Source organism: Ochotona princeps, chromosome 1 (assembly GCF_030435755.1).
Source record: "Ochotona princeps isolate mOchPri1 chromosome 1, mOchPri1.hap1, whole genome shotgun sequence".
In the NCBI taxonomy this organism is placed as follows: domain Eukaryota; kingdom Metazoa; phylum Chordata; class Mammalia; order Lagomorpha; family Ochotonidae; genus Ochotona; species Ochotona princeps.
This window is the reverse complement of record NC_080832.1, coordinates 37,626,596-37,652,196: the sequence shown is the minus strand read 5'-3', so window position 1 is coordinate 37,652,196 and position 25,601 is coordinate 37,626,596. Positions and strand designations below refer to the sequence as shown.

Below are 25,601 nucleotides of genomic sequence, written 5' to 3'. Positions count from 1 at the left end.
TCCTCTGCTTTCTCAGGCTATCAGCAGGGAGTGAAGCAGCCACGACAGAAATCAACGCGTGCATGAGATGCCGGTACTGGAAGCAGATGGTTAACTTGCTTTCTCACCATGCAAGGCCATGGATTAGAAAACTTTAGGGCAGGTATTGTGAAGCAGCGAGTTAAGCCACTGCCTGAGATTCCTGGGCTTGAACCCGGCCTCTGCTTTCTCTCCAACTTCTTGCAAATGTGCATCCCGGGAGCTCTGGATAGAGTTCCTGCTTCCGGGCTGGCCTGCTCAGTATTGACTGTTGTAGGCATCAGGGGATAGAAGACCTCTCTGTCTCTCCCTCTCTCTTTGTGAAGGCAGAGCAACCAAAGCAAGACAGACCTGGTTAAAATCCAGATTGTGCTACCTGCAGTGTAGGTAACCTTGTGCAAGTTACCCTGTTCCCCTAATCCTTGGTTCCCTTTATCTGTAAAAAAAAAAAAAAGCACTAACAGAGAGTTAAATCTGAGGGTCTGGTAACCCGTGAAATAGAAAAATCCAACCTCTGAGATTTCAGCAAATCCAAATATTCATAAGCTCTGTGTGGCCCTAAATGAGTAGTGTTAATAATGGACATTAATGCAGTTCAGAAAAAGAATGAGGTTGGAGACCAGCTTTCTTGCTCAGCTATGCTTTATGGTGTAAACCTTGGTCTGTGTTAGGGTAGCTGTAACCAAGTTACAGTGAACTGGTCTGTGCCTTCATAAAGTATCTGTTGAAGGACCAATGTGGGTTTGCGACTGCCCGAGAGCCGACTCTCCACTTGAGTGCTGGTTTGACTCCTTCCTGGATTTTCTACTTCCTTTACAGCTCCCCGCTGCTGAGCCTCAGAAGGCAGTAGAAGATGGTCCAAACGCTTTAGCTCCTGCCCTCATGTGGGAGACGTGAATGGAGTTCTAGGTTTCTGACTTCATCCTGTACCCAGCCCTAGCCATTGTGACCATTTGGGAAATTAAAGGAGTTAGCACAATGGAAGATATGTGTTTGGCTCTGCCTTTCAAATTTAAAATGTGAAATATAAGTTGAACCGATTAGATTTTAAAGGATTTATTTATTGTTTGAAAGGTAAGTTATATAAATGGAGAAGGAGAGACATAGCTCTTCCTTCCACTCATTCACTTCCCGGATGGGTGCATTGATCAGAACTGGACTGGTCTGAAGCCAGGAGCCAGGAGCTTCTCCTACCTGGGGGCAGGGTCCCAAGGCCTTCGACCATGTTTCACTGCCTTCGCAGGCCATTTTCAGGGAGCTGGATTGGAGCTGCCAGGATTCAAACTGGCACATTTATGGGGTGCTGTTACCACAGGGAAAGGCTTAGCATGCTATGCTAAGGTGCTGGCCCATGAGTTTTAAAGAGCTTAACTGGAAAACACATTTCCTTAATTCACTAAATTAAATCAGTGTCCGCTTAAAGTTTAAAAGCAAAAGTAATGGTATGTTTCCGATTGTTCTGGAGAGTGTTTCCTTTAGCAACTGGCAAATTTTTCCTGATGTTTCAAAATATAGTCTCTCAGGCCCATTGTGGTAGCGTAGTGGCTGAAGTCCTTGCCTTAAACGTGGGCACCGGTTTTAATCTTGGTGACCCCGCTTCCCATCCAGCTTCCTGCTTGTGGCCTGGGAAAGCAGTGGAGGATGGGCCAAAGCCTTGGGACCCACCACCCACTTAGGAGACCCGGAAGAGGCTCCTGGTTCCTGGCTTCGGATTGGCTCAACTTCTGCTGTTGTGGTCACTTGGAGGGGTGTGCAATCAGCAGACAGAAGATCTTCCTCTCTGTCTCTCCTCCAATGAAAAGAAATCTTTGGGCCTGGCGTAATAGCATAGTGGTTAAAGTTCTCGCTTTGCATGCACCAGGATCCCATATGCGCGCCGGTTCTAATTCCAGCAGCCCCGCTTCCCATCCAGCTTCCTGCTTGTGGCCTGGGAAAGCAGTTGAGGACAGCCCAAAGCCTTGGGACCATGCACCCATGTGGGAGACCTGGAAGAAGTTCCAGGCTCCTGGTTTCGGATTGGCTCAGCTCCAGCCATTGTGGTCACTTGGGGAGTGAATCAGCAGATGGAAGATCTTCCTCTCTGTTTCTCCTATCTGTATATCCACCTTTCCAATAATAAATAAATAAATAAATAAATCTTGAAATATATATATATATACACACACGCAAATAGTCTCTCATCAAACTAATTATAGAAGTTGGAATTTGTAAATACAGAGAATCAGAATTTGTAATTTTGATAATTTCTAAAATATATTTTTCATTGATTATAAAGTCAGTTTTTTGTACTCAACTGTAGTATTTTTAATTGGGTTTTACAAAAATTATGTAAACAATTTTTATTATATTGAATGCATTCTCTAATATAGCAATCAATTTTTAGCAGTTTTTAAGAAAATGTTATTGGAAAAACAGAGTTACAATGGGAGGGAGAGAGGGGAGAGGAAAAGAGAGAGCACTATTTGCTGGTTCACTGCTCAAATGACTGAAATGCTGGAGCTGAGTTGATCCCGAGCCAGGAGGTAGGAGCTTCTTCTGGAACTTTTTCTTGGTTGCCCACATGGTTCAGGTTCCTAAGGCTTTGAGCCAGCCTCCACTGCTTTCCCAGGCCGTAAGTAGGAACCTGGATTGGCAGCGGTACAGCCAGGATGCAAACCAGTGCCTGTATGGGATGTTGGCCCTGGAGGTGGAAGCTTAGCCTACTATACCAGTACTTTGGCTAAATAAGCTGCTGTCTGCAGCATCAGATTCTGTGGAACCTGATTCACTTGAGGCAGATTCCACCCGGTAGCCAGTGATGCCTTACCAGCTCAGCTAAAGTATCCCCAAGCCCTAAGGCTCCTTTGCAGAATTCAGTTTGCTCCTGTAAAGGGCCCAGAAGGAAGCACTAGATTTTTGTGCAAGCCAGGAAGACAAGGTTTAAGAGAATGATCCCATTTCCACCCGGGAACATCTGCCCTCCAGGTTTAGACCAATGTTGGCTGCTAGCTTCATGAGGTTAGTCATCCGGTGCTTTCCTCTTGGTACAGTGGTTCACTGAGTCCCTTTACCCAGCTAATCACAGAAGCCTCCACCCACTCATCCACCTCTTGATTCTCCATTTTATTCACAAGCAAATCTAGAGAAACTGATGGGATACCTTAGAAAGGCACTCACCCTGTGTTTACCACCTTTTCCTAAAGAGTCGCCTAAGCCAAGAAGTTAGGTCAGTGTAGTGTGACAAAGCAAGCAGTCCCTGGACACCCAGTCCTCCTGTAGCAGGACTCTGCACTCAGCCTGACCACCCTACGCTCCCTCCCGGGCTGCGCATGCTCCTTCTGCCCAAGGGGGCCGAGCTCCTGCATATTCCCCTTGGGGAAATCCCAGTTCTCCTGCCTCACTGGTGGCATTTCCCTAAGGGTCTTCCCCTTGGGGGCAGAGCGGCTCCCCTCTGTGTCTGTGTTTGTACCTGCCCATGGTTTCAGAGCGCTCACCACTTCTCACTCCACTAGTCCTTGGGTTGCAGTTTCCTGTTCTTTCTGAGCTTCCTGGCCAGCACGTGTTGTCACCTCTGTCTGCAGCCCAGTGTTTAGTCCGTGATAGCTCTTTCCAAAAGGGGTCTATTTTTCTTTTTTCTCCTACTTGCTCTGAGTAGTTCACTACCTGGGGACACTTGTGCCTCAGAGTTGACGGCTCCTTCTTCTAAATCCTTACTGCCATATTTTTACTCAAATTTCTGAAATTTTCCTGGGGATATACATGATACCCTGTAGGTTGTGGTTTGCACAACCTCCCTTCTAGCTTTTGCTGAAAATGAAAGTGCATTTCCCTGCTTTCAAGGTCTGACATTTCTTACATCTTTAACACTTCACTGGTCTGCCAATGACTTTTTAGAAATTTCCTTTGGATTTTTTTTTTCAAAGGGAACTTATAAAATGATCTATCTAGCCTGGAGTTATCTAGAAATTTTTATATGACCCAATCACTCAGGAAAAGAGAGCACTGAAACTCACATTTGTTGAACACTTTCAAGTCAAATTTGAGTTCCCTAGGCAGAAAATCAAGGAATTAAGAGTTGTCAAGTTCTTCAATAATTTGCCTCTGAAGACTTCACCCCAAGTGTCAGGTTTCTAATCATCATTATGCTTCAGGCATAACTTTTTGTTTCTTTCTTGGTTTTTGTTGTTGCTTTGTTTTTGTGAGATATGCCTGTTTATCTGGGTGTGTGGTCTACAATGGCTCTCACCATATAAGCTTTGTGGCACTTGATGGTTTCTGATTCTATGTTGGTCTTTTCAAGTTTCTAGTTATAGTAGTCAAGCTTCTAGCCTTGGTTAACACTGCAATTTGAATAGCCAGCCCTTTGTGTAGATGGACAGCATGGCTTTGAGATATGTTTTTGTACACGTATAAATATTTTCAGTGAGGAAATGTCTACATGAAAAGGTACAAACGGGCCTGTTCCTTGAGTGGCTAGTCTTAGCATGACCAAACCACTGTGAGTATTTTGGCCATGATTTTATTTGTGTATTGGAAAACATGTTGTTGGGAAAACAGCTAGTGGTCATTGTGGACACACTGCTGTTTTTCTAAACCTGACTGGTCATATCTGAAAGCTCAAGGATGTGAATTTTAAAATCACCCTGTGACGTGCAGAGTCATGCAAGTTTGATGTTCATAGACTGTTTCTGCCAGGTTTGTTCTGTAGTTCCCTCTAAAAGGTACGGTGGCCTCAAACAGGGAACACTTTGCTGGAAATACAAGCGCTTTGGCTTCAGCAAGCTCCTAGGAGAAAAAGATTGTTATCTACCAGTTTGTTGTGAATAGTGAACTGAATGTAGCTTTCAGCTGAGTATCCTGATTCAAGATTGCAAAAAGAAACATTTAGATGGGCCATTCATTGTGTGCTTCCTCATAAAATCCTTTTGGGCTGCCTCGCCCTGTCAATGCAGCAGGTGCATCCAGCCAGTGTGTGTGGGTCTAGAGTGTATTGATGTGATGGCAACACTAAGGCAACACTAAATGAACGAAAGGCTTTTAAGAAGCCCATTATCTCTATGTCTGATGGGAGTGTAGTTCCTATTAGAGATTGATTTAAGGGGCGCCGAAGCTTTCCCAAAGCCGGAAAGCTACTGTGTGTAGCTCTGCAATACATTTTCATAATGTTCTGTGCTGAGCTGTTTCCGGTGCATCTGAGGGGAAGGTTTAGACCCGAAAGGACTGTCTTGCTTAAAAATATATAAAAATCCTCAGAAACCTAAAAGGAGGCAAGAGGAGAATATTTTTCATTTACCAAATAAATAAAATATTGAAAAATGAAAAAACTTTACAGCAGGACCAGATGTCAGTTTTTGGATCATTTAATCTTTTTCTCTAAGTGTTTATTTTTGTCAGTATTTTTCTGCTGGAAGCAAATGCTAGTTCCTGGCTCAGCTTGTAATATAAAAAATTTCCAGCTATATTGTTATGACCTCATTTTTATTCATGAGGGGAAACTTAATAAACAGATCATTGCATTTGTGTACACAGAGGAAAGGAACTTTAAAATAAACCACCTGGCCAAGGACAGGAAAGAGGGCTTGGGATTCTAGTTTTCTGTGGCGTTTGAAGAAAGCTGGCATGAATCTGCACCCTCAATTCTTAATTTAAGTGGAATTATTATGGACTTACATCAGTGTGCCATATAACTGACATTATTGTCAAATGTGGCTTAACTGCTTTATGTACGTTCTGCCCACTTGTATATACAGAAGTGTAAGGGGAGTGTGAGCTATGGTGGTATTTGAAGGGATTTGGAGCTTAGGAGGCTAAATGAAATTACTTTTCCCACAGTACAAGGCTGCTTTAAAGAGTTTGTGGAAAATAGAATCATGTTGATTTTGGAGAAAAACAATTTTAAATACATTTATATAAGTGATGTTAAAAAGTATGAACTGGATTACAAAATTTTGGGGATCAAACATATCTGTTATCTTTAAATCATATTTATGTGCTTATTTAATTTCTTTGTGAGGCAGAGAGAAAAAGGAAGCTCCCCTGTACTGACTCACTAGCCAGTGGAGTGCAGTACCTAGGCTGGGTCGAAGTTGAGAGCAGGAACTGAATCCATTCTTTAGTGTGAGTGGCAGCAACCAATTACTTGAGCCAATATCACTGCCTTTCAGGAGATATTGAATGGTCTTGATTCTGACTACTTTAAAAAAAAAAGAAAAAAAGATTTATTTTTATTGGAAAGCCAGACGTACAGAGAGGAGGAGGGACAGAGGAAGATACTCCATCTGCTGATTCACTCCCCAAGTGGCCTCAACGGCCAGAGCTGAGGTGATCCAAAGCCAAGAGCTGGAGCCTCTTCCTGGTCTCCCACACTTAATGTGCAGGGTCCCAAGGCTTTGGGCCATCCTCCACTGCTTTCCCAGGCCACAAGCAGGGAGCTGGATGGGAAGTGGGGCCGCCGGGGTTAGAACTGGTGCCCATATGGGATCCAAGGGTGTATAAGACGAGGACTTCAGCCACTAGGCTACTGCACTGGGCCCCATCATTCCAATTCTTGAATGACTGTTAACACAGCTCACTGTAAAGGGTTTTCATTTCCACTGGTCTTTGGAGAGGAGTTCTGTTGGAGGCCTTCAATACTTGTGTATCCCAGAGGGGAAGGTACATCTTTCTAACCCTGTCGAATACAAGTGGAAGGTATTATTGGTTCCAGACTACTTTGTCCAGTTCATCTCAGTATAGTTTCTGGCCCCAAAGGTTAATGAAACACTGGAGTTACAGCCAACTGTTTTTAACTCCTTCTCAACCATAGTTGGTTGCTGTTGAATTAGTGAAATTACTTATCATCTTCTGTCCTCTGCTGAAACAGCAGTTATATTCTTATAATGTGGTTATGAGAATTTTTAGGATGACCTGGCAATAATATCTTGAGATTAATGGCTTCTGGCAGGCAGGCGTCCGGAAGGGTCATTCTGTCCTTCACTGAGTTTACCTTGCCGCTTTCATTCTGTCTCCCAGGTGTTGATGTCTTGTTCTGAGATGCTCTTTTTTACCTGCTGAAACTCTTTAGCACCTCAACCAAAACCTCTTGCCTTCTGGGTCCTCCGGACTGCTCACTGGAAAGCTGCAAGTTCTGACTACCCAACATTTTAGTTATTGGCACATCTTATTTTCCCCACTGAATGACTAACTCCTTGAGGGAAGAAGCCATGACAGGGAAATTAACTAGGTTGAGACCGTGTCCCAATTGCTTCTATACAGTGCCTTACACATAGTTGTCATGCTGCCAGGATGATCTCATCCACATATTGCTGTACTATTTTCCTTCTTGCTGATTATAACCATATGCCAAGAACTCCGAATTCTGTTTCTGTAACCCTCACAGCTCTTCTGTGTTTTCCATGTGATCAAAGGTCTGATAAATGTTCCCTGGCTGACTATTCTAAAAGGCGGCATGTCCCAAACTGATCTCTCCTTTCTTCTCCCACATACAGCCTGCCTTTGTCCTGTAAATATTGTCCTTTGAAGTCCTGACCCACCAGCCACGGAAGAAGAAATTGGGAAGGGGCATTCTCATTGCTTCCTCTTCTGTGTTGTCTACATTCAATGAGTCACCACCTCATTTGCCTTCTTCTGCTTGAATTCATCCAGCCCTACCCCACCCCCCTTTTCTGTATCAACTATTTCTGTGCTGGTTTGGAGTTCTTCTCAACTAGTTCAGTATTCTCCCTGTTTCTGCTCTTCCTAAGGTCTTTTACTACCTCTACAACCTGCTTATACTACAAACCCTAATGTGAAATCCTTTGGTGGCTTCCTTTTATATTTATTATGAAGAAGAAAATTGGTTTTCACCATGTGAACCCATTCTAATCAGTTTACTACTGGTTGCTGCAGATATTGGTGTTGGGTTCAAGGTGATCACTTCATGATGTCTGACAATCCAGTGAAGGAGTGGGCCACACAGGGCTCATGGCAAGGATTAAGGTCAAGTGCTTTAGATAGCACAGAGGTCTTCCATAACCCTAACGCTCCCTGGTCCTTATTCTCATTTCATACCATTATGTTGGAGCAGCAGAGAACTTTTTTGCTCTTGATTTTTGGTCAAACTTGACCTTGTTCCTTCATCCTTAGAACCTTGGTATATGCGAGGCATGTGTGAGATGGTTCCTGCATGAGGCTGCATACTTCTCAGAAAAATTATTTTAACTCACAGGTTAAAAATTGCTCATGTTTATCATATACAACATGGTGCTTTATAATACATATGTGGCTGAAGAGCTACCTTGAGCTGATCGAGTGTTCTTCCTACAGGCGCTAGAGACCCAGTCCTTCTCTGTAACACACATCCATCCCATTGTGTTGAAAACCTCAGAGTCAGCCCTCATAAGTCAATAAATTCATGAGAGCGAATATGTCTCGTTTACCCTTGGTCTTCAGTAGTTATTATGGTACTTTTCATGTAGTATGTCTTGTGGACCACATTATTTACTGAATTAAAGTGCAGTAGCAAGTAATTTTGATGGATGAATAGCCTTTGTCCTCCCCCCTTTTTCATTGAAATATGATTGGTGAGGGTCTTTTTTGCTTCAGAGTGAAAGGACAGATTCTAGGAATGGTAATACAGAAGCTGCAGATTGGCAAGTCAGGCAGTGAGCAGTTCTTGGAAATTTTTGAACAGGAGAGCATGTGATGAACGTGATAGTTGAGGAAGATTGATGTGGAGTCAACCTTTTATTACAGATCTAAGCTCTGCTGCAAGCGTAGGTGGGCAGGCTGGGGGGCGTGGGAGAGGTGAGTGGAGCCTTTCTGAGGAGTCACCTCCTGGGCCTCTGCACTTTCGTTTCCACATTTGCTCAAGTTGGATATACTTGCTGGTTGCTTCCTAAAATGGAGCAGAATACTGCAATTATTTTTAAAGAATGGACATTCTGTAAAACACTTAAGTGAACCATTTTGCATAGTTTTCTGCCATAATTGTTTTTTAATTGCATGAATAAAGATGAATTATGAATTCAAGAACACTTTTAAAATAGCACCTACATAGCCTGTAGTTGTCTGAAGCCAACAAAGTTTCATTTTTATATATTTTGAGATAGTTGTTAATATGAGAACACTTTAGTTGTGATTTTCATCAGCCCCTTTAGTTTAACATCTGCATTTCAATGTAGTTTTTTTCCCTCTCTCTCTCACAGACATTTGCATTTTGTGTTTGACTCCTGTGACCATGTTTTATGGTGACGGTTTGTCTTTTGGTATGTTCTTTATAAACTACTTAAATTACAGTTTGTCATTTTTTGTTGCAGGGTTATGACTCGGTGATCAAAAAGGACTTTTACAAATACTTTGCACTTTGATTGTGTATTATGGATAACAAGGAAGAAAAGAAGGAACGGAAACAAAGTTATTTTGCTAGGTAAGCACTAACTTTGCAAAATTGTATCTATAATTTTAGAAAATGCTTACATATCTGTTAAAACTCTGTTGGCAAGTACTACTTGCCCGTTTGTGTTTTGTGACTTCATAAACAAAGTAGGTGATCAGTAAGTGTATTTTGCTTTATGCTTTTTCTTACATATGCTAGGGGGTAATACATGGTTTTGTAGCACTTGGTTCTTCTCTTTTTTTGATAGTTCTCCCAGGTCAGGCTGGCTGCTTGTACTGACCTGCAGTTTCCTCTGGATGCCATGTGCAGCTTACCATGAATTTTATATCTTACATGCATGGTTCCTGCTGTACTGTAGCTTAATTGGTTAATCCATAACTAAAAATCTATGCTTGCCACCTTGTAGGGAGTCCATTTCTGGAAAGTGCTTTTGTAGGTAGACAGATTTGGGAAAATCAAGTCATTGGAATATGTGTCACTTTTAAGGCTTACCCTCTTCCAGCATTGTCTGAATAGAAGCAGTCTAGCATGTGATTGATTCTTGTGTATAGGCTTAAATATCTTTGTGGCAATTACTCACTAATGATAATGAAATAAATGACACATTAAACATGTATAAATTATTTTGATCGATGGAAACTTTTCATACTCAGAGAACATTACATTTTGTAGAATGATTATTGTGGTCTCTTAAGTTGAAATACTTATTAATATTAAGGTCTCAATTTAACCTTGTTCCATCCCCAGTCCTCAGTGGATAGTCCTCAAAGGTACATTTCCTGTTTTCTAAATATAATCTTTGGAACTTATCCAGTGTTTTTTGATGTTATTATCATTGATATATGTATCCAGAAATCTTGCTGAATTTTAGTTAATAAGATGAGTAAGGAAACCATTTAAGGATCCACTATATAAATACTTTATTATTAAGATTCAAAATAAAAATCTGACATAAGTTACTTTATATTTGTTTTATTATTGAGGTATTTAAAAGTTTATCAATTTTATGTAGTTAACCAGCATTGCAAAATACGGGTCTCTCCCAAGATATGCTGCAGTTAGGAATGAATAATAAATCATGAAGAGGGATTTTTGGAAGGCCGAGAGACAGAGATGGGCACATGCACACACACACTCACACACAACACAGAGAGAGAGAGAGAGAGAGAGAGAGAGAGAGAGAGAGAGAGATATGAAGGGAAGAAGGGAGGGAGACAGGGAAAGTCTTCTCTTTGCTGGTTTACTCCCCAAATGGTTAAATTGGTCAAGCCTGGGACAGTCAGAAGCCCGGAGCCCGGAACTGCATCTGAGCCATCTTCCACTGTTTTTCTCCACACATTTGTTGGGAGCTGGATTGGAAGTAGACAGCTGGAATCCAAACCAGTGCTGAGGTATGGGATGCCTACATACCAGGGGATACCACAACAGTGGTCCTGGAAAGCATGGGTAAAATTATTGGTTGCAGTGAAATGTGATCTGCTATTAGGACTCAATAACAAGATTATGGAAGGAAGACATTAGGCATCTGACAGATGAAACATTAGACAGGATTTTTACAATAAATAAGAACAGGGGCTGGCAATGCAATACAGCACAGTAAGCTGCCATGCTAGAATTCCTTGAAGGAGCTGGTTTGAGTCTTCATGATCTCATTTAACCTAGGCCTGACCATTTTGATCATTTGGGGAGTGAACCAACAGATGGAAGACCTCCTTCCCTCTCTGACTCTGGCTTTCAAGTAATTTTGTTTTAAATGGGATAAATGAGAACCCTGTAATTTTATGTTGAGATAATTGTAGACCCAGGTATAGTTGTAGGGAATAAGTAGCCACCTGTGTCCTTTATCCAGTGGACCCTAGAACTAACATAAGACTGTTACATAATTGGTGACTGTGTAAGTCACCAACCCTATTAATATTTCACCAGCTTTTCAAGCAGTTGCAATGCCTGTGTTTGTATTTAGTTGTATAAAATTTTATCACATATACAGATATGTGTATATATCCCCACAACCAAGGTACAGAACAAAAAGAATCTCACATTTTATAGCTAATCCCCCCCACACACACACCTGTTACCCTAAATTTCTGTAATTTGTTATTTTAAAATATCACAGAAGTTGGATCATATACTATGTAATTTTTGGCAGTTGTCTTTTTTTACTTGGCACAATTCCCTTGATGTGTTCAAGCTGTTACATGTATCAGTGGTTTATTTTTTCTTATTGCTTAGTAGTCTTTGATGGATCTATCACAGAGGCTTTTTTATATATAAAGTTTATTTAAAAGGTGGGGAAATCACAGAAACATGTGGGTGATGCTCAGGAACAGAGCAGGCCAGGAAGGGGAGAGACAAAGTTGAGAACCCTGCTCTTCTCTATCCATGGGAAGAGTGACACCACTCCCCGCCCCCCACTGCTGGGGTTCTTATGAGCTTAGAGAGGGGAGTGTTACATGTTACCATCCCCAGGTTAGGGCAGGTGTATCCTGGGGAAGGGGTCATTTGATTGACAGGTGGGCAGATAGGAATTACGTAGGGAAGATGAGGTTTGGCTTCCAGTTTTAGCCCTAATCTAGCTACCTTCCTCATCCCGTATCAGTCCCCTTTCAGAGATTTCTAGCTTTTAATCCCAGTGGAGTGTTGAAGGATGTAGATTCATTCTGTCTTTATTTACTTCCCACTGATCAGGGGTATGGACCTTCGCTACCCTGGATTCAGAAATGTCTTCCTATTTCAACTAATGGATCCATTTCATGAGCCGAAGAATTTTCAGTCACTGGCGATAGATGCCTCTCCCCAACCCCTCATGTCATAATTACTCTAGAAAACTTTCAGATTCTGAAACAGGCAAGTTTATCAATTAGTATGATAAAAACAAATTGCAAGTGGAATCTCATTAAGTAGGGAAGAATATATTTTGTTGTTTCCCAAATAGTGGATATTGGTAAATTGACTCTGTGTATATTATAAAATCATCTAGACTGAGTTTAGATTTTTGATATCACTTGCAGTGGACATACTAATGTTTAGAGGTAATAGATTAACTGCATGTTCTCTTCCTTATTCTATCAGCATATATGTGCATTTCTTTAAAAATATTTTATTTTTATTTGAAAAAAGAAATTTACAAAAAGTAGGAGAGGCAGAGAAAGTGACCTTTCATCCACTGGTTCACTTCCCAAATGGCTGTAATGGTCAGAACTGAGCCAATCAGAAGCCAAGTGCCAGAGGCCTCCTCCAGGTCTCCCACATGAGTGTAGAGGCCCAAGGACTTAAGCCATACCCCACTGCTTTCTCAGGCCATAAGCAGGGGATTGTATCAGAAGTGGAATAGCTGAGATAGGAACTGGCACCCATGTGGGATGCTGTTGTCCCAGGCAGGGGCTTAGCCTACTATGCCACAGTGCCAGCCATCTATCAACATATATTGGGAAGCCTATTAATTGTCCACAACTTGAACATTTTCTGTAAAAGTTGGCTAGTTGGTCAGGTTACCTAAGGCAATGATTAAGTTTTTCAAGTTAGCTTCATGTGACATGCCAGGATCTTTTATATTAAAGCAGGAGAACTCGTTAAGGAGTTCTCTTGGCCAATAGCAGCTTCCACAGAGCATCAAGAGAAGAAGTAGGTAAACCATATGTGCCTGAAAGTGCAGCAGCTTTGATATGACAAAAACAAAGCCTGTTTCCTTTTGAAGAGGTATTTGAAATCTTCAGTTGGTTCACAGGGAGTTGAAAGACTTACCTTTCAAGTGTGCTTGTAAAGACACACTGCTGTTTGCAAAGTGAATTTTCTCCTGGCTGGCTGGCCGGCCATTATATTGTAGACTAGATGAGATCTAAAACTCCCTATTCGAGGCTCTTTTTTCTTAGAAAAGCATTTCTTCTCTTTTATATCTGCATGAAGAGTGAGAAAGGGAGCTATTACAGCTTTTAGTCATTTACTCATGAAAGAATACCGGGGTTGTTTTTAACTTGAACAGTCATAAACAAAGCTGCTCAAATCGTCTGTGTCTGAGCTTTTGTTTGGACATTAGTTTTCATCTCTCTGGGATAAATATTCAGGAGTTGCAGCTTGGCCACAATACTGGTCCGCATGATTTTTGAATTTTAGTGATTCTGATAACTGCATGGTGATATTTCATCAAGGTTTCAATTTGAATTTTTCCAATTAATGAAGTTAAATATAATTTATGGGATAATTAGACATTTGGATATTTCCTGAATTCAGTGAAATCTCTATTCATGTCTTTGCTCATTTTCTTATAAAATTGTTCATTATTCTTACTGTTGAATTTAGAGAATACATTGTTATCAGTATTAATTTTTTAGTGTTTATGTGGGATGCAAATATTTTTCCTACTCTGTCCTTTTTTTGTTTGTCTGTTGGTTTTTTATTTTATTTGAAAGGCATTTTTAAAAGCTGAATGTGCCTTTTCAGTCTGAATCCAAAGTGATTCCGATAATAGCAATAATGGTAGTTCATTTAGAAGCTACATACTCAGTGTTAAAGCTCTTGTTGAAGTCATTCCTGCCCTGAAATACAGAATTAGGGGAGACCCTTAAATTGAGAGCGTGACCAAAACTAAAGGAGTAGCAGTTTTATAACTTTGATATGTAAAGTTTGATTCTAGTGCATACCTTAACTTCTTCAGAAAAATACCCAGTAGAGAAAAAGAAAAACATACCCAAAGTGCTCTTAGGTATGACCTTCTGGACACTGCCATGAATCAGCAACAGAGCTGTGGAATCAGCTGTACTCAACCTGACTTGTTATTTGAAAGTGACAAGTGGAGAGTGACTGAGAGAAAAAGAGAGGGAGGGGGAAAGAACAGAACTATAGTTTATCTGTATGACAGCCAGAAAGGGTCAAACTGTTAAAAGCAAAAAAAACAGAACAAAATCTACTTTCCCAAACCCATCATCAGAAGAGAGTCAGATACCATTACACATCTTTTCAAATGCCTTCTGTCAAAACTGTGCAGTCACCATGGAAAGGAATTACAAACAGATGTCACCTGAAAGTGACTACCTGAAAACCCGGAGATTTCCCTGGATTAGGGACTTCAAGGCTGTCAAAGCAAGGTGCCCGAAGAGGAAGGCAAAATCAGACCCAAATGAGGAGCTTGCCGTTTTCTTCTAAGTCACACCACCTGACAAAAATAGCATCTGGCTGTCAAAAGAAACCAAGGCAAAGGTTCATGCTAAGGTTCTGTCTGCTACCCCAGTGGTGTCCTTGGAACCTTAAATCTGCCTTTCAGCTTGCTCCTTCCTCCTTCCCTGTCCCCTCCCCATAGTTAAATGGTCATCTTTGTGTGATACCAAGTTTCCTAAACATGGTATGACTGTGGGGTAAACATCTGTTACCAAACCTCCTTTGTTGATGGTACTCTCTGAGTATAAACAGCAAAGTAAATTTAAGAGATGATGTTTTTATGTTGGGACAAATATGTAGTGATTTGAGGGTCACTCAGTCCTTCCTTCGTCAAAACTTACCTTGAAATACTGCCATGAAAGTGTCCACACGGGAGTGGGTCAGTGTCACTCCCAGACAGATTTTCTTGGAGGGAGCAGGAAGCACTGGTGCATTTTCAAGATCTTCTCAGCTGGGAGCTGGAAGTTTTCAGGAGCTCCAGTGTCATTTTGTATACATTCATAAATGATTCATGAGAAATTTCCCATGTTTTTGCAATGTGTATACAAGAGCAGTGTGTTAATTCTGTGTGTAATTCTGTATGTGTGTTAGCTCTGTGATCCCTGACAGATGTTGAAGAACAAATAAAAACTCACTCATTTGGCTAGATTCCGCTTTCTGTTCTGTTGATCTTTCTCTGGGTATCATTAAGACCCTTTTTTCTCTTCCTCATACTTGTGGTTGGAATGCAGGTCTTTCTCTGTTGGCACTATATGGGGCCTGTTTGCTCCCACATTCATTTGATACGATTCAACTCTTGTGATTTTTCATGCAGACCCTCTTTGCTTTTTCTATATGTGCTTGAAAATTCTTTGGATGAGTTTTTTTTTTTTTTTTTTAGAATCATTGGTTAACTAAAGGCACCAAAAATACATTTGTAGTTAACCCACATAGGTGAGGAATGCCTCTGATAAGGTGTGGGAGGGCCAGTCAGTAGACTGACTGAATCCGCAGTAGATTCTGCCTCCTGTTGCTCCTGCCCCCTAGACTCCTTGGCTTCCATGGCTGTTCTTTGCTGGTTATCTAGAGAAGCAGAACTGCCTCTCCCACATCCTCTCTGCTCTTACCACCCCCTGTGTGTTGCACGCCATGAGCCCTGCCACCTCTGGTAGTGACTCAGTGCTGAAGAGTGCAGGATATAGCACCTGCTTTAGCTCCCGTCCCTGTTCCCCGCATCCCTCCACACTTGTATCCCCAGCCTCTGGCCAGCCTCTCCTCTGACCTACCAGAACAACACCTAATGTTTGAAAATCCCTCCTGTGTGTACTTTGGACAAGTTTACTAAACTTCTTTTGTACATTCCAAATCTTTAAGGCTAAATATGTCTGAGAATGACCCACTAACAAGATGTTTTCTTTTTTAAATGTAGTTATATAACTGAGAGGAAGTTATAACTGTTTCCCATGCAGGCCTCTAATTGGAGTGAGTAGAGTCGAGTTATGGGGGAAGGTGGGTGGACAAATGTTTCAGTTGTTTCCTTTCTATTCTCCTAGTCTGTGGCGAGATTAGGGGAGGGGAGGAGTCCACTTCTTGTGGTCAAACTACATCAGCACCCAGGGATGGGGAACCTGATGACATCTTAGATACCTTGACATGGGAAATGATGTTCTGAGGGTGTTGCTCCAGTGATTTTGATAGTTCTGAGGCATTGTCAGCTTCATTGCACCAGAGTTGAGAAGGTCTTTCCAAGATCTGTTTGCTTACCAAATCCTCCTCAGTGTGCATCTGTAGATCCAGACACTTGCTGCAAAGCTTGGCCAGAATTGTCCAACCTTTCTATTTCCCAACATCTGATGAGGCATTTGATGTCCTTTGCTGGCATACATGGACTGGCTGTTAATATTCCCCATGTGTATCTGGGCGTGCTGTTCACTGAACAGGCATTAGTAGCTGAGAAGGCCCAGTCTCAATATAGGCACTCTAAGGTTGAACCACATTTCTTATGATTTTTCCCTGTGACTGGGATTTGAATCCAGCAGTCTAGCTAGGGAATCCCTGAAGAAACCTCATCTGGAGTGACCTCAGACTTGACTCTTGTGTGAGCCAGCTAGTGCAGGGTCAGGTTTGATCCATTACCTACAGTAGTCAATGCACATATATTGGTGGATATAGCTGCCTGTCAGTTTTGCCCCCACCCCATCTCTTATGCATACCAACAGGTATGGTGGTTTAGTCCAGCCTAGCCCAGTTCACCACACATTGTGTAATACACAAACAGTGGGTATCACAACCTAGTTGCGGTGACCCCCGATAAACTCCAGCAGGTCCACCACCACCATCCCCGGTTTTTGTGTGTGCTGACATGTGCTATGGCCTTGCCTGGTCTGTCCCACATCCCATCTGTGCATACCCATGGGTGCTGCCACTCCACCTCCAGATCTGACCAAGTGTGCTGATCGGTGTTGCTGCCTTGCCTTGCCTGACCTACCCTCAGCTTGGCTCTCATGCTTACCAGTGGAAGTACAGCCCAGCAGGGAGTGCCCACAGTCCCCTTTCCAGGGGACTCTTGTGCCTGCCATGGACTCTGTGGTCCACCCTGACAAGACTTGCACCCAGTCCCAACATTTGCCTGCAGGTGTTGCAAGCCTGCACAAGCTGGCTTGCCCCCAGACCCAGTCCCTGGTCTCACACTCATCATTGGAAGCAATAGAGCCCAACAGAGGAGTTCTGGGTTCCCCTACCAGGCCTGCTCTTAGTCCTGGGTCTTGCCCATTCCAGCAGGTTCTGCAGCCCAAGCTGAAATGACCCATCTCCAGGTGGTGCAGCTTGGCTCAGCCAGGCCACCTCCAGTCACAGCTTTTGCTAGAGGGTACAGCAGCCTAGATCAGCCTGTCCCACTCACAGCCTAATCCTCTTGTGAACTGGTGGGTGTTGCAGTCCAACCTGGCCTGACCTGTACCCTGTCCTGGCATTTGCTTATGCCAGTGTGTATTGTGAACTGGCCCAGCCCAGCCCACTCCCAGACCTAGTCCACACATATGCCATTGGGTGCTGCAGTCTAGCCAGGCCTACCTCAGCCCCAGCTCTTGGGCTTACTAGCTGGAGCTGTGGCCTAACAAGGGAGTTCCCCAAGTTTCCTACTAGTGCTGCCCTAAGCAAAGATCTTAACATTTGCTGCTCAAGAGTGCTGCTACCCAGATTGACATGGCTGGACCCCAGTCCTGTCACTTACCGGTGGCTACTGTGACCTAGCCCAATTGGCCTGTACCCATTCTGACACTCACCAATGGGTACTACAGCCTAGCCCAGCCTGTCCTCCCTCTTCATCCCCCACTCTGATGAGACTGGACAAGTACCACAGCCTTACTTGGCCTGTCCCACACCCATTCTGGTTCTCACAATCTCCAGCAAGTGCTGGAGCCTAGCCCAGTCTGGCCTGCTCCCAGATCTAGTACACACACATGCCAGTGGGTATTGCAACCTTGCCTAGGCTAGTCCACCCACAATCCTATCTCTTGTACTCACCAGTGGGAGCTGTAGCTAGTGGGGGAGTCCCCAGAGTTCCTCTTACTAGGCCCGTTCCTATCCCTGGTTGTTAGATGTGCTGATGGGTACTTGACCTATCCTGGCATGGTTGCCCACAGTCTCAGCTCTGTCTGGTGGATACTGCAGCCTAGCCCAAACAGGCATGACCCAGACCATGTCCTCACTCGCATGCATGCCCATGGGTGCTTCAACTGAGTCCAGAGCCAGTCCACATAAACATGGATGAATGCTATAGTCTTGCCTGGCCTGCTCCCAGCCCCAGCTCTTGTTTTTCCCAGTGGTAGTTGAAGTTTACTAGGGTAGTTTCCCAAGTTATCTTTCTAGGCCTGCTCCCAGCCCCGGATTTCACTTGTGCCAGCAGGTGCGTGGTCTGCCTACAGTCCCAGTCTGCATGTGCTGGCAGGTTCTGCATCCTGGCCCTGCCCAGCTTTCTCCAGGCCCCAGCTCCTGCTGTCAGGCTGGAGTTCTCTGGTCCAACCTGGCTCAGCCCATCACTACCCCAAGTTCTCTTAGTAAACTGTCAGGTACTACAGTCCCACAGAAATGAGTCCACAATTCCCCTACAGAAACTGCCCCCATATCCACTTCTCTTGCATTGTGGTGGGTGCTCTGTCCCAGCCTGACGTGGCCCACCCCCTGCTTGCACACTCACAGGCAGGTTCCACGGCCTAGCCCAGCCATGCATTCTCCCCAGCCCCAGCTTTTGCATATGCCAGTGGGTGGCTGGTGATGCTGTTTAGCCAAGCTCAGGTCTCCTATGTGGTCGTGTGCTTTCGCCTGAACCAGACCTTGAACCAGGTTTCACTCCTCTTTAAACCACTCCATCTCAGCTCCCTCACTTATCTGTGACTGCAGTGGCTCACTCCATGCATGACCCCAGAAGTCATTCCTCACCTGTCAAACATGCTCTCAGCTATTCTACTCCTACTTGTCCCCAGAATCCCTTCTCTGGGCAGTCTGTAGTTACCCCCTCCCTGGCCTCCACGTCTGGGGGCTTGGATGGTATGTCCCGGCCTGGCATTCCCTGCCTTCCCCACATATAGAATAGGCAACTATGCTGGCGTACTGGTATAGTTAACACACATTTGGAATTAAGCTGGCCTTGAATATTTGGCAGCTATTGGCTGCTTTTCTCCCAGCAGTACAACGCTTGGCTAGGTATGATGCAACCTAGGCAGTTGCCTACAACTGGAGAACAAAGTGGTTTTGAAGAAGGCAGCAGTGTAGCTAAAAACAGGAAGAAGCAGCGGCCTGAAGGGGATACCACAGGGAGGACTAGAGCTGTGCTACTGGTTCCTTATTCTCTTGTTCAAGGAAGAGGATTTGCAGACTGAACTCATTCAACTAGGCTGGAGCTCCCACTGGTTTGCGTGAGGGCCGAGTATGAAGTGGGCAGGATCAGGCTTGACTGCAACACCCATTGGTTCTTGTGGAAGACGCCTGGAAACAGAACTGACCCAGGAATTGCAACCACCAGTATAGGCATAAGCTGATTGGGGTGCTGGACGGTGCCGGACCCTGTACTGGCAAGCACAGATAAGAATCAGGTCTGGGATAACTTCAGATAAAGTTTCTTTGGAAATCTCTCCAACTGAATTACTGATCTCAGAACCCCAACCATGAAGAGACTATGTCAGCCAGTGGATTTGGAATAGATTTCATTGCGATTGGAATGGCAAGATTGGCAGCAGTTCAGAACTGTTGAACTATTAAAACTGCATGAGCAGGACCCTCAAAGCGTGCCTCACATTGGGGACCTGAAATGGGTGGGAAGCTGGATGGGGCTTCTCCCTTTGTTTCTCCTCTGACCCCAGATACAGGGAAAAATGATGATGTTAGTGTGGAAACAATGGTCTTACCCACTTTCCTGTAACCCTTGACCCTCTGTACCCTAACCAACTAAGATTATTAAAAAAAAAAAGGAAGCAAGTACTAGGGGCCAGCAAGGTGGCATAGCCTTTGCCAGGAGCTAAACCAGGGAGTGAACCAACAGATGGAAGATCTCTCTTTTTCTCCCTGTAACTCTGCCTTCAAATAAATAAACCTCTATTTAAAATTACTTTTATTTACTTGAAAGGCAGAGTTACAGAGAATGAGGGAGATACAAAGAGATCCCTTGTATCACTTCCCAAATGGTTCTAACAAACCAGGGCTCAGCCAGGCCTAAAGCCAGGAGCTGCTTTCAGGTTATTCACGTGGGTGCATGGCTCTAAGTACTTGGGCCATCTGCTGCTGCTTTTCCAGGCACGTTAGCAGGGAACTAAACTGGAACTTAAACAGCCAGGACTAGAACTGGCACCCTTGTGGGATTCTGGCATCACAGGTTGTGACTTAATCCATTACACTACAATGGCCCCAATTACCATATTTTGTAAAGATGCATTTATTTTAAAAGCAGAGCAACAGATTGAAAGAGAGAAAGAGATCTTCTGTCTACTGGTTTATTCCCCAAATGGCTGGTAACAGCCAGGTGCAGCCGGGAGACAAGTACTCCTTCCCAGCCTTGTATGATTAGCAGGGGCCCAAGTCCTTGGGCTATCTTCTGCCTCTTTCCCAAGAGTCGTTATTAGAAAACTGATTCAGAAGCAGAAGATCCAGGACTCAGATCAGCACCCCAATATAGGATACTAGCAACACAAGGAGTGGTACAAGATAGCCCCTCACTATCAGCTTTTGAAAACATACTCCCCCATCTGCTGGGAGAATTCCCACAATTGCTGGGAATGGGTTCAGACCAAGCCAGTGCAATCAGTGTCTCTCACATGAGTAGGAGGAATCCAAGTGCTTGAGCCATCACTGTTGCCTCCCAGAATCCACAGACTGACAAGAAGTAGACACATGGTGGTTCTAGAAATGAGATCTTGCAATGTGATCTCTGCAGAAAGTCTCTGTACCCACACTTTGGTCTGGGAAGAGCATGGTGCTAAGGACTAGGGGTCTGGGTGTGGCGAGGTAGGCGGCTAGTTTAGGGTCTTGAACTTGGAAGTCACTCCTCCACCACCTAGGTGTTCCCTCCTGCCCACCTGTGACTCTCACCTATCACCTGATTGGGGGCAGTATTGCATTGTTGTGTAACCACACCCCTCACAAGCCCTATAATGGCTCCTAATTGGGAGGGGCTCGCTGTCTTGGTCCTGTGCTTCCATTGCTCTGGCACTCCAACTCTTGGCCTCCTCAGAACCTGCTTGCTTTCTGGCTTCCCGTGGACAGACTCGGAGGACAGGTACTCCCTGAGCATGGCCACTTTGTGTCTCTATTCCTCACCCTCTGTTCACTGCTTGGGTGGGACAATGAAGATAGCAATGCTCAGATGCTTTGTATTTCTAATTTGTGTACTGTCTGTTGTTCCAGGAGAGGTGAGGCCTAGAAATGGAATGTGGGCAGAGAAGCCAGGGAAAGGTGAATGTCTGTAGCTTTGTCTGTGTGTCCAGGTTATTCATTGCTTGTCTCTTAGGATGACTTACATTGTTGGGGAAGTTGGGACACAGGCCTTTAGCTTAATGTATGGACTTGAGGGTAATGACCATTTGTTCCTCTTGGGGTTTCTTTCTTTTTTTTTTTTTGAAGATTTATTTTATTTTTATTACAAAGTCAGATATACTGAGAGGAGGAGAGATAGAGAGGAAGTGGAGCTGCCGGGATTAGAACCAGCAGCCATATGGGATCAAGGCGAGGACCTTAGCCACTAGGCCATGCTGCCGAGCCCCTCTTGGGGTTTCAATTGACTGGATTGCCATATGGAATTGTGATTTGCTATTTCTGGTAAGCCCTGCATCACCAAGCTTGGTTAATGAATGTTGAAAAAAAATAACGTTAATAAACGTTAGAAAAAAACTTGGGGAAATGCATTTGGAGTTCTAAAGGTCTGACCTTCAAGTGACCTTTTCAAAAAGCTGTCTCTGATTTGAAGATATCTCATACCACGTGTGTTGTCAGTTGTATCCATCCATTATCCAGTTCATGCTGGAGTGTGAGCCAACCAAGGCAACAGAGCACACACCATCTCTGTACTGTACCTGTGTAATTCGGGGCTTGACGTTGCAGTGCTCCACTTTATGACCTAAGACAACATCTTGTCCAAAAGGTAGTTTCCCACAGCAGAAATGAGTGCAGAAATGCATTTCAACAGAAAGCTTCTGTTTGCCATCTTGGTTAGGCCCTGAGATCCCGTGAAAGTCTCACCTGGACAGGCCTGAAAGACTGATTACCCTGGTGGATGTGGATGTCAGGGTGTGTTCTCTGCCTCCAGCCTCACAGAGGCAGCCTTTGAACACTGAGAAAGAACTGTCTGTTGCTGGTACGCCTGTTGCAAGCACGTACCACGTGGGTAGAGTGATGTGATGTGAACTCTTGCCCTTTCTTTAGTGAACAGTCTGTAGATTGTTGGTTTTTTTTTTTTTTAATTGCTGGCCAAAGGCCATTAGAGAAGGTTTGGCCATTCTTAATATGTCTGAAAATTGAGGAGAAACATATTACCAGTATGTTGGACTTAGATCGGTTTTAGTTGTGTTGAGATTTAAAAAGCAAATAAAACAGTTTGAAGTGTTCAGAGTATGTTAACTTTGTATCATTAATAGTTAGTGATTTTATTCTGTGAACTTCACTGTGCCTACACTTTTAATAAATTAACACTAACGAAAAGTGTTGGCACATTTTATAATTTCTTAAAACATCTTTATTTATTTGAAAGCCAGGGCTAGAGGGAGGGAGAGAGGAAGGAAGAGAGTGAAAGCGAGAAGCAGGCAGACTGTATCTATCTCCTGATTCTTTCCAAAGTGACTAACAGTTGGGTCTGCCAGAACGAAGCTGAGCCAGGGACTCTTGTCTGGGTCTCCCACAGGGGCGGCAGAGGCCCAAATAATTGAGCATCATGTGCTGACTTAGCATTCACTTCGCTAGCAGGAAGCTCTGTCAGAAGCAGAGACAAGACTGCAGCCCAAGCACTGCAACGTGGGATTTGGGAGTCCCAGAGTTGTGGCTTAACCAGCTGTGCCGTAGCACCTGCTCCCATTTGTTAGTACATTACGAAGGGCTTTCCCAAACATTGCTCACTGTGACCACACCAGTGGATGTAAATGCAGATGACTGATTTATTGTTTGGGAGCTTAAGGGCTTGCCTGCAATCACTTAGCCTTATAATGGTGATCCTGAGCCTTGAATCCTGTTTTGTCCTATCTGCAACTCTGATTTTTTCTTGATTTTTGCACGATCTCGGTTTACATCGCACGAAACAATTTTACTTTGTCTCAAAGGGAGGTTAGAACACATGATTAGCATCATAATAAATAAGAGAGATTGTAGATAGCCTTAGTACTAGAATTTTTAATTGACTTTACTGTGAACCCTATAGATTTTACTTTAGAGAACCATCCTTGTGTGATTGTAGCCCTAATAGTCATGTCCAAGAATTCTCTCTTACATGACCTTCATAGCCCTTGCTTATTTGTTTATGTATTCATAGGAACCATCCAGGAGGTGGAGACTTTAATAAGATCTCCTTCAGTGTGTAATAGTAGTTGGCATGCCACAGATGTCAGATGCATGCTGACTACCTGACAGCCCAAGAATGTTTAACAGCTTCTTTGAGGTAGGATATAAATAGTTTGTGAGTCTCAGTTTTTAGCACTGCAAAATTTTCAGGATTCAACAGTTCTGTTAATCTAAAAAAGATTATTTCAGAACTACTTCTTACCAAAAAAATGGCTAGTGCCTTGACAATATTGTTTTCATTTAAACTCTTTCCTGAGCTGTAAAGTTGCTTAAGGCTTATTTTTTGTATTTTCTCAGTGAAGTTCAGATTAAGACTCTCAAGGGAACATTTACATTGCTTATCATGCATTATTTACAAAAGCCTCCATGCTTAAGTTTGATTTTCTCATGTTTCCAGGAAATTATTAACTTTTTTTCTAGAGATTAAAGTAAGAGCTTATACACATTCAGCCATTAAACATTATATTTTGTTCAATTTTAAAGGAATAGGCAGAGTAAATTGATTTCCTTCCATGTAGAGTATTGTTTTCCAGCTTACAGGTTAAAATCCATTGGGCATAGTCCAGGGGAACCAGGATTTTTTTGTTTTAAGATTTTTTTTTTTAATTGGAAAGACACATTTACGGAGAGAAGGAGAGACAAAAATTTTCCTTCCACTGGCCTACTCCCCTGAGCTGATCCAAAGCTAGGAGCCAGGAGCTTCCTCTGGATCTCTCACAAGGGTGCAGGGTCCCTAGGCCTGGACTATCCCCCACTGCTTCCCAGCCCATAAGCAGGCAGATGGATGGGAAGCAGAGCAGCTGGGACATGAACCCATGCCCAAATGGGATGCCGGAGCTTAGAGGTGGAGGATTAGCCAGTTGAGCCACTGTGCCAGCACTCAGGATTTTTTTTTTTAATGGATTATAACAGAATGGATCATATTGGACTAAAATAGGCTGAAGTAGAAAATATCAGTGTGTTTTGTATATAGTAATAAAAAATAATTACTGTTAAAATTTTAAACATTTGTAGGTATGCACATATTGAATCACAAAATGATTTTTTATTGTGAACCATGATCACAAATGACTCACTGATTTTGAAGAGTCTTTGCTACTAAATATTCTGACAGTGAAGTTGCCTTTTATCATTAAAACAGGAATTTCTTTGAAAAATATTGATCTAATACATTAACCAATTGTCTAAAAGCAGCTATGCCTGAAGTGCCTGTTCGGTAAATATCCTTTCCCACAGTACAATGTCCTTAGACTATTAGGAGAATTTCAAAGAGTAAGTGACAAGCATGTTTCAGTGTAACCTGAAGTCACCAAGTGATTTGGATATGCCAGATCCTAGATGGAGGCCAGTACAATTGTAGCAAAACCCCAGGTGGAAGGACTGCCTGTATGAGGCCTGGACCACTTTTGTTTTTGAACCACCAGTGAGTATCTTCTCTTTGGAACTGTGTATTAGCCTTGGGCCTTTGGGTATAGTTTTCTTTTCTCTAATAATAATACTGTCTACTTTATAAGATTGAGAAATTCAAAGACATTAAAATTTAAGTACTTTTTAATATTAGGACTTATGAATTTCAGTCTAAAGTCATGCCCCATAAATGAGGACAAATAGATGAATAAATGAGGAAAAGTAAGAATAAATACACATGTAAACATGTTTTGTAAATTTCAAGGCATTAATATAGCCCCTAAAACTTCGCAATATGCGTGATCCAGGTATTGCTCTCAGTGAAAGACCCAGGACTGCCACATAAGACATGAGAGCCCGAGGAAACAGAAGGGATTTGAGTAGCTTTCTTATTTTTCTCTATGGTTGAGGATGATTTCATCTGAACTCGTGCCTGAATTTGTATTTAAATTTGGCATTCTTGGCTTGGGACAGCTTTTGTCACATCGTTATCGACTGAACATCCAGGTTCCCATTCCCCCTAAATTCATGTATGGCAACCTGAAGTTTGCCGTGTAATGGTATTAGCAGCTAGATCTGTGGGTGGTAATTAGGTCCCAAGGGTGGAGTTCTGGAGATAAATTAGCACCCTTATAAGAGAGACACAGGAAAG

General features: G+C 43.1%; 1 protein-coding gene across 5 annotated transcripts in view; it reads left to right on the top strand.

Moving 5' to 3' along the window:
* Positions 1-25,601, top strand: part of NCOA7 (nuclear receptor coactivator 7) — a 161,951-nt gene that overhangs the window by 23,738 nt on the left and 112,612 nt on the right. For all 5 annotated transcript variants that reach the window (XM_004587221.3, XM_058678105.1, XM_004587222.3 and 2 more), the window contains exon 2: positions 9,294-9,403. In XM_004587221.3, the coding sequence (XP_004587278.2) occupies positions 9,354-9,403 (50 nt within the window). In that variant the 5' untranslated portion in view covers positions 9,294-9,353. The remainder of the gene's footprint in view (positions 1-9,293; positions 9,404-25,601) is intronic.